The sequence below is a fragment of the Podarcis pityusensis genome, assembly GCF_964106645.2.
Source record: "Podarcis pityusensis genome assembly, chromosome: 5".
Lineage (NCBI taxonomy): Eukaryota > Metazoa > Chordata > Lepidosauria > Squamata > Lacertidae > Podarcis > Podarcis pityusensis.
The window spans coordinates 42959084-42968379 of record NC_138032.1 but is presented as its reverse complement, the minus strand read 5'-3'; the positions used below and the strand labels follow the sequence as shown (position 1 = coordinate 42968379).

Here is a 9296-nt window from a genome sequence, read left to right as displayed (position 1 = left end):
CGCACCACTTTAGCTAATGGGGCCGCCTGCTGCCAGAGCACGATTTCTGTTCTCATCCTGAAGCAAAGTTCTTAACCCGAGGTACTATTTCTGGGTTAGCGGAGTCTGTAACCTGAAGCGTATGTAACCCGAGGTACCACTGTCGATGTGAACTCACGGTTCTCTTTTAACCTCGACTTGCTTTGTCATTCAACCCCCAGATACTCACCAAGCTACAAAGGCACAAGGCAAAAGCAGCTGGAAAGCAAACCTAACTGTGGAGAAACAAGCCATGGTTTGATCATGTATGGGAGAACCCGCAGTTTTTTAAACAAACCATGGCTTGGTGTTATGAATGAACCAGGCAATTATATCTCAACCAAGTAATATAGATTTTGTAGTGAAGTATAGTATTGGGAAACTAGGTGCTCGTCTTTAGTCATGAAAATAATAGTGCTAAGACCCTGTATTTTTTACAGGGCAATGCTATGTCTCCTTCAAAGGAAGTCCCATTACTCCTAGATTTGGGGTGTAGAACTATAGTCTTTAGTAGTGCTACTTGCTTAAAACGTGCATACTAATTGTGTATTTCTTGGCCATTACTGACACGTCTACAATTCTTTTACTAATTCTACTGACTTATTTTAAAGTAAAAACTATCAGCTATTTAAATTGAAGAAAAGCAAGCTCCCAGATCTTGAAATCAGGCAAACTGGTAATACCAAGATTGATGCTCAAAGTCACTTATATGTTACTCCGCCAGACAAGCTGAGGGAGAGATTCTGTGTGAAGCCACTTCTGGGAAACAGCAAGAAATCCTTTCATACTTATAATGTATTTCAAGAGGAGAAGATAAAACCCTGTAGCTGGAAAGTGAGCTACATGGTGCTCCATGGCTCTCGATTCCACACTTCCCACCAAGAAATAAAGTTCAGAGTAGTCCACATATTGCAAACACATTTATTCCGAAAAAGCAAAACTTGTTAGAAGAGATGGCACAATGTGAAAACAACTATGTCCACAAGTCTCAAATGCAGTCATGCTCCATGCCTTACTACTAATTCATGCACAGCTCTTGACATATAAAGGATGAGACGAAACAACAGGAACATAACACAGGTTCTATTCCTTCTCCCTGGCATGGAGTTCAGTTGGAAGCAATCCTTTTAAAAACTCTCTACAATAATGGCATTTAGAATGTGGCGAATATAATATGAATGAATACATATATGGTTTTAAAATTTGATTAAAAATAAGATCTGGTTTTCCCCTCAGAAACTAAACCCTGCATTAATCTGTCTGGGCACTCCAAAACCAAGAACTAAGGCACACAATCTTCAAGAGAAGGAGGCTCAGCAGGTAACTCATTTCTTTTATTTCTTTTAAAATGTTTTTATTGCTTTTTGAAGCGAACAAACCAACCAACCACCTTACATTCCACAGGTATTACTCATTCCTTAGGGAACATGTCCGTTAAAAAGATGTAAAATGCATAGGGAACATAAAACTTGCACCCCTCTCTTGACTGCCTCACCTGCAGAGAAAACAACCTAATACACATCAACAGCAGCAGTAAGTTTGGGCACCTTTCGAAGTACCAATAAAATCTGACCAGAAGGCACAACAGGAACCAGTTTTCTCAGGGGGGGAGGGAAATGTGTTTGAGGAGTCTTCGGATTTGCCCAACAGCAGGCTATTCCCCCATGTAGTCAGTAGCACCAGTTACTTGTGGCAGCCATCAGATTCGTATAGAAAATATAAGAAAGGTTTTCAAGAAGTTCAGCTGCAGACCAGTAGCACTGCATTTTAGGAAGAAGAAAACCAGCAGCACCTGGCAGGAAGAAAAAGTTCAATTATGTGCGGTGGTGTAAGCTTCTATGCACCCTGCCCACCAAAAGGGGTGAACCACTAAGCCTTCTTCACCACAGCTAGCCACACGCAACGGAGAAAGCCAACTGCTCAGTGATAAGAGAGCATTTCCTCTGTGTGCAGAAGGCCCAAAGTTCAAGTCCCAGCATCTCCAGGTAGGGCAGTGAATGTCCTCCTTCTGAACCCCTACACAGCTGCTGCCAATCAGTGTAGTGGTTTGATTGCTGGACCTTGGAGAGCAGGGTTCAAATCCCCACTTGGCCATGAAGTTCACTGCGTGACCTTTGGCCAGTCATTCACTCTCTGCCTATTCTACCTCCCAGGTGGTTGTGAGGATAAAAGTATGTGGTGACTGAGCTCCTTGGTGGGGTATAAATACAAACAGAGAGGGAATATTGAGCTGACTGGACTCTGCATACGGCAGCTTCCTTTATCCCTATGGCTCTATTTCTTCCCAAGGCCAGAAAATGGGTGACAGTGTAGGGCTGATAGGCCTGGTTATATTAAAAAGCAATTCTGGTGGGATGGCCGCTGTCACGGAGTCAGCTCTTGTAGCTGGAAGAACACCAAAGTAGAGCAAAAACAGCTGACGATGCCACCTCCCCAATCTCCCCAGGTGGGCCTCCTTTTCAACCTGCTGTGCCAAACAGCACAGCCAACGGTCACAGAGTTTTCCCCAATAAGATCTGGAGAGCACCAGATTGGGGGCATCTGTCCTCGTTTCTCAGCTGCCCAACCTCTCCACAAACACGTACCTTCAGGGAGATGTCAGGCTAAGATCTGCGTTGCTTCTTCGCTGGCTTGATAGGAGGTAGCTCCCCTTCCTCCTCTTCCATGGACTCGTCCTCCTCACTAAAATCTTCCTCATCTTCACTAAACTCATCATCTGAGAGGTCCTTTTTGTGAACTGAAAGAAGCAGCTGGAACTGTTACTTTGCAGTATGACCTGGGGAAATGCCTCCAGCCCCTCCTCTCACCATTGCTTGCCAACTTCACCCCATTCCTAAGAGCGTCTCAAGCAGTGAATTACCTGTGCATGCCAAAGCATCCACACAACATTCCCCAGCTTATGCTTCAAAGAAGGGCTAGGTACCATTCCATCATGCACACCTGCCCATGAGATGTGGCCAAGTCCTCCTCACTTGGAGGACGAGCAACCTACACGCAACTCTGAACAGAGCGCACCACTGAGCAAAGCCACACACTGGGTGCTTTTGACTATATAAATGACATTCCTCCAAGTAGCCTGTTTTAAAGTGTCCCCCCATGCCTCAAGACACCTCAGCAGTGCCTTCCAAGGTGCCCTGGCTCTCCAGTTGTTGCTGCTGGTTTAATCACAGGAAGGCAAGTTTCAGCTTCTTTACCCCACTCTAAGACAAGGAAAGGAGGGACACAGGGCAGCTGGAGCTGGGGATTTGCTTTTCAGTGTGACCAACCAAACCACCTTTTTTAAAAGGAAAGAGTAGGGAGCAAAAGGGAGACCCACTGCTGCAAACAGGGGGAAAGCAGCATGTATGTATTTGATGGGGACAGTTTTTGTACCCAAGTATAGCCACTTTTCCTTCAGGGAGGGGGATTTTCAAGTATGTGGTTTGGCTTGTGTGGCTCACCCCCAGTCTCCGCCTTGTACCCAGTTTCTTGTCTTTTACCTGTGGCAGCCATTTTGTGGCAGTGGCCACAACAGTTCCTCAAACTCTGCAATGTGCCCACAGGCCCAAAATGGATGGAGGAGTCTGTCACAGCACATCCCTCCCTAAGAGAGAACACCCACTTCTCTTCTCTTAATTTCTAGGAACCCCCTTTGCTCTCAGTAGCTCCCCAAATCCCAGTCCAGCCTCCTTACATATTTGGTGTTGTCCTGCAAGGTGGACAGGGCCAGATCCTGAGCGCAGGCGGAACGTCACCGGGGGTTGGAGCTCGAAATCTTCCAAACACAACTGAGAAAGGAGAAGGAGAGGAAGATGTGATGGGAGGAAAGAATGTCTCCAGATCCCATTTAGAGCAACTAGACACCGAGCTTTTTTCTTCCCCTCTTGCTTCTGGGCTAGAGAGCCAAGACACTAGCAAGTCTATTTTCTATTGTCCCAGCCATGAAATTCTCACACACAGCTGAATGGGGTTTGACATCTTTCCACAGGGCCTGCAAGACAGAGCTGTTCCCCCAGGCTTTGGTCGGGGTTCAGTCTGATTCTTTTCTTTCTGTATAAGAACAAGCATTAAAGAGGCCTCCTAGCCTGCTCACAGGTCCTTTATAAGACCAGTGGTAACAGTTGGCCCTGGAGAATATTAACCACTCTCAATTTTACCCGTGGACTGCCATCTGTCCAGATTTTAATTTGCTCTGAACTAATTTTAAGATTTTAATTAATTGATTGCGTGTTTTTATGTTCTTATGTTCTTTGTATACTGTGTTAGCTTTACGGTGTTAGCCACCCTGAGCCCGGCCAGGGTACAAATAACAACAACAACAATAATTACTAACAACCGGAACAAATTAAGTTCTTGCTGACACCTTTCAAGTCACACTAAAAACACTGCATCAAACCACACATTTGAACTGATGACCTAAAGGAGCCTGCTCCATGACAAAGATCTCAGGTCTTGCAAACTCAGCCTTCTCCCCCACCCTCACCAGGTCTTCCTGTTAGCCACCATATGCCCACCTCCCACATTGCCCATGCACCCAACTGTTTCTTTTACCGAAGGCTGGCACGACAACTTTAGGTTGGCCACTGGCACCACAATCTCCTGGTCCTGATAGTCGTGCCCCACAAACTCTACAATATTGCACTCATCCTTGGCACCTTCCGACAGGCAAATCTTGAAGATGGAAGGACAAAGTGGAAAGAAGGGTAAAAACCAAAATATTCAGCAATACTTAACAAAAAGATAATACCCCCCTCCCCAAACCCCATGAAGAACAAGCAGTTAGGAGTGTGAGATCATCCATTAACAGATGCAACCAGAAGAGTAAAAAAGCATAACCTCTACCCAAAGGCCTTCTGGGTGACTTTAGGTCCCTCTTCAAAAACAGGAGCATAGAAGTCCAAAAGCCAACTCAGAGCACAAGACTGGGCAAACTTAAGATTTCTCCTGGTTTGAGGCTCATCCTTCCAGGTAACTAGTAAAGAAACCAAGTGGTGCCTAGTATTTGAAGAGAGATTTGCCTATGTAGAACTCCTGGTCACCTCTGGCTACTAGCTGAGTTCTCAAATACTAGGTCATGCTAACGGGTCCGGGTCCTGGTTTTCCAAGCTAAGGATGTAACCTCTCTCACCATATTCAAAGCCAAGATATGATCAGAGTCATCTTCGTCAGACACTTTAAAAGTGTAGGATCGGGTACTGCTGTTCAGCTCACATCCTGGGGTGGGGGGGAAAGAGAAACAAACAAATATTCCAACTGATAAGTCAATTTTTCTAAAAGCAGCAGATTTGCAAGAAACTGAACAACTTCCTTCTTAACCCTTTCAAGCCAGCTATTTGAAACATTTATAAAACTTTTAGAATGGTGTTTTCTTCACATGCTTCTCACTTTAAGCTGTTAGGTATTCAATTTATTCTTGTAGAAATGAATGGGAAAGTGAAGCTACCAAATGCATAAGCTCACTGGGTCCCTTCTATCCTCAGCAATTTCTCAAAAGAGGGCAAGCAAAATAACTTGGAATTCTACCTTAAATTCATTTTTTGTTTGTTTATACTACCACTAGAGCACTAAATAATCTTCCTGTTTTTGAGGGGTGGGTGGGGAAGATATTCCTGAGCGGACAAAATGCAGTGTTGGACCCCAGGAGTATTTTTTTCTCCTGCGGACAACAATTCTGCTCTATGCTTGCTTTACCTTAACACTTAACATTTTCATTGTGCACATTTATAACACCGTCTTCTTTGTAATGTCCTTTGTTTAAGTGGGGGAACATTAGTTACCTTCCATTATTTACTATGAGTTCAATATTTCATCTGGGCATTTTGTTTTATGTACTTATTTTACTTCCCTCCCTCCAGCTATTCCTGATTGACCAATGAAGAAATTAAATTAAGATTACAACATCTGGGTTAGTCAGTGTTTTGTTGGACCCTAGTACCAAATTGATACTTTAATTAAAATAAGGTGGGGATGAGGATAAGGTGTGCAATTCAACTAAGGCGTATTTTTCACTATTGCAAAAGCAGTTGTGCCACTCTGCAAGATGGCGTTTGACCATTTGGAAACAAATCCACTCTTTACAAAGTATTCTTATTTACCATTCACTTTTTAAATCTTCCCTTTCTTGAATGCGTTTTTGAAATTAATCAGAATGTCCCCAAAATCTTTTTAAACAATTTTCAAATGCAATAATTTGTTTCAGTTTTCTAACAAAAACTTTTATTGCTGTCATTAATATAGCTATGTTATCTCATACTGCATGTACACAGAATTTATATTTCTAATGGTTTCATTTGCTGGACTGCCGCAGAAGGATATAATCCACTGTGCTATGTTCCCGATGTAAACTAGAAGGCCCCAGAAACATTATTTGTAGTCTGATTCTATGTACCCGAAGGCCGAAGCTAGTCTCACTGAGCTCAGTGATGCACGTGGACTCCAAAACCCACGTGCACCGAACTGCTGTTCTAGGGTCAAGAAATATTCGCCGCTCGTCTGATTACAACATAGGCAGATCTTACAGTACGAAAGATCTAAATGCATTTTCGGTGGGAAATACCCCTCCTGCTCCTCCAGTGTAACGAGCCAAGCAAGCCACGTGGACGCATCTGGGGCTTTAAGAGGCGCACGCGGCACCGGGATAACTTAGCGTCGCCACGCCACGTGCTTCCGGGCCTTGAACATATAGAGACCCAGTTCAAACAAATCCCATTAAGGCTCAAGTCTAAACGACCCAGATCCCAGTAAGAGGTCCCTCTGAACATCCCCCAAATGCCTTTTCCTGTTTTGCCCCAAAGGGCCCCGTTTCCCCCTTTCCACCTACATGCTCGCCTATCCCCGTTTCCTCTCTTTCCAGGCAGCGACAGGCCAGCCCTCCTTCAACTCACGGAACAAGAAGCTGCTGGTGCAAATCGGCGCCTTGACTCCATCCGCGATGCACTCCAGATCCACCAGAGAGGCCATGGCTTGCGCCGAAAGAGAGCGAAGCAGGAAGACGCTCGCGAGGCGGAACCACCGACTAGCCCGGCTTGGCTAAGGCCGCCCCACCGGCAACGCGGATCCCTCCTCCAATCGGCGGACGAGGGAGGCGGCCCCTCCGAGGGAGGCGGGCGAGGTGGGTGATCTCGTTTGCTTTGGGGAAGTTTTATCTGCGCCTTCTTGGAAAAGTCTCATTTTCCCGAGAGCGGTTTTGCTTTCGTTGCAAGGATCTGTTCGTGCAAGGATCATGCAAGGATCCGAAACGAAATGCGTAGTCTTAGGTGGCGCGGGAGGGTGGGGGAGAGAGAGGGATCGCTCTCGGGCGCCTTGATTCCCCGGGCATGCAATAGCATATCAGTGGGTGAGCACTCCAGCTGCTTAGAAGGGGAGTCGTGGCTGCCGTGGACGACGCACGCGGTATGCAGAAGGTCCTGGGTCCAGCCTCTTCCTGCAGTCGTGTCTCCAGCTGCGGCTGGGAACGACCTGCAGGAGAGCCGCTGTCGCCGTGCCTGCGCTAGACGGGTAGCAGCAGGGCCGGATTTAGGTTTGATGAGGCCCTAAGCTACTGAAGGTAATGGGGCCCTTTATATGTCCAGCTGTCCTTTGTCAGCAACAAATGGTCGCTGTTTTTTTGTGTTGAATATATGTTATATGGTAACTTATGGACCTAATCGCTATCTAAAGCCATTTGCACATGCAGAATGTAGGCACCCTATATAGAGAAATGAGCAAACCAGTGATATTTTAGGGAGCAGGTTAGCAGGTGGGGCCCATTATCATCATAGGAGCCTACACAACACAAAACACTGTTGCTGTATGTAGGTTTTATTTTGCTTTTTATCTTATATTTTGGAAATATAACAGTACAGTTTTCCCCCCTTTACTTTTTTGGGGGGCCTCCAAGAGAGTGGGGCCCTAAGCTATAGCTTGTTTAGCTTATACATAAATCCGGCACTGGGTAGCAGCAGTGCATGGATTTGGGGATGAGGCAGTTTTCCTGCATTTCCAATTATTCCTGGAACTCAGGATTCGCCCAGGAAAACTGAAGCTGCTCCACCTGCTTAGTAAGGGCCCCGCTGTTCTCTGAAGTGTCGGCAGCAGTTTTGACAAAATGCCAGGATCTTTCTGCAGTGGAGGGCGTGGAGACTCCCTTGCCAAGCATGGCTGCCCCCGCTGAATTCAGAGAAAGCAGAGAAAGGAGGGTTTGAGTCCTCTGCCGTTTACACTAAGGGGTGTTGGAAATGGTTGGGCTTAACCTACCTACAGGGCAGCTTCTCCAGCATTCGCTTCTCTCACCAGCTTTAAATTGCAAATGATCATGAGTTTGTATTAGAATCATGCTTTTCGCAATGTGTGAATGCAGCAAAATAGTAGTTCCGTCTGCTTTGAGCCATCTTCAAGATGCTTTGCTGCTGGAGCAGATATATACTCTAGACCAGGGATGGGGAACCTGTGGTCCACCAGGTGTGGGTGCTCCCATCAGCCCCAGCCAGAATGGCCAGTAGTAGTCAGGGATGATGGGATTTGTATGTCCAGCATCATGTGCAAGTTTCCCATCCCTGCTCTAGGACCATCTCCAGGGAAAGGATTGGGGTAACTGAAAATGATTGGTTACAGGGCTCAGAGGCAGACTTTGGCGATCTTTGGTATGTGACGCCCTTTGTGAGGCCAAAATTTGGTGCCTTCTAATGGATCTTCTCAATTTTGCACCCCCTTGGCTTGGCGCCCTGTGCAGGGGAACTGTCTACCCTGCCTTAAATCTGGCATGGCAGGGCTGTGTTGCTTACAGATATATGTCATAGGTGGTATTTTGACCCAAGGCATCCTGGTAATCTTAAAATGAGAGCAAAGGAAGATCACAAGGGTCAGTCCCTTTCTAAATAAAATATATAGTGGCTGGTTTGCAGACCTGACCTGGCCAAACCCTTTGGGGCTATGGAGACCCACACTGTGGTTTCAGATGGGCAGTACATTAATGTCTTGGCCTACCTTCTGCTTTTAACAATCCTACCTCCCTTGTAGCCATCTGTTTAGGTCATCAGGATTCTCCACCGCAACCATCCCCTCCACAGAATTAGGAACCTGGAGGTGATGATTATTCACTCACTTGCCATAGCTCTGTAGCAGCATCTAGGAGCCTTTGTTCTGTCATTATATGGTTTGGAAAACGACCTGTGCCATTCAGCACAAGGCTTAACTTCCTGTAGAGATGAGGATCATGTTAAGATGAGCTTTAGCAGAGATTTAAAAAACAATCAAACACAGTGGTATACCCTTTTTTGCAGCTCACTAGAATATCAGCTGGCCTCGCGTAGAAAGACGGC

General features: G+C 45.9%; 1 protein-coding gene across 1 annotated transcript; it reads right to left on the bottom strand.

The window, feature by feature from the left end:
- Positions 1-925: 925 nt before the first annotated feature.
- NPM3 (nucleophosmin/nucleoplasmin 3) lies at positions 926-7067 on the bottom strand. The gene is made up of 6 exons (XM_081007106.1): positions 6882-7067; positions 5126-5211; positions 4549-4668; positions 3692-3785; positions 2604-2755; positions 926-1810 (listed from the first exon to the last, which is right to left on the bottom strand). Exons 1-5 carry the CDS (start codon positions 6955-6957, stop codon positions 2622-2624), a joined length of 510 nt encoding a protein of 169 aa, XP_080863232.1. The 5' UTR covers positions 6958-7067; the 3' UTR covers positions 926-1810; positions 2604-2621.
- Between the last annotated feature and the right edge of the window lie 2229 nt (positions 7068-9296).

Coding starts and splice junctions, on each gene's coding strand:
- NPM3 (XM_081007106.1), bottom strand. CDS start 6,957: ATGGCCTCTCTGGTGGATCTGGAGTGCATCGCGGATGGAGTCAAGGCG. Junction 5,212..6,881: donor CACCAGCAGCTTCTTGTTCC/GTGAGTTGAAGG, acceptor CCCCCACCCCAG/GATGTGAGCTGAACAGCAGT. Junction 3,786..4,548: donor AGTTGTCGTGCCAGCCTTCG/GTAAAAGAAACA, acceptor CTCCTTTCTCAG/TTGTGTTTGGAAGATTTCGA.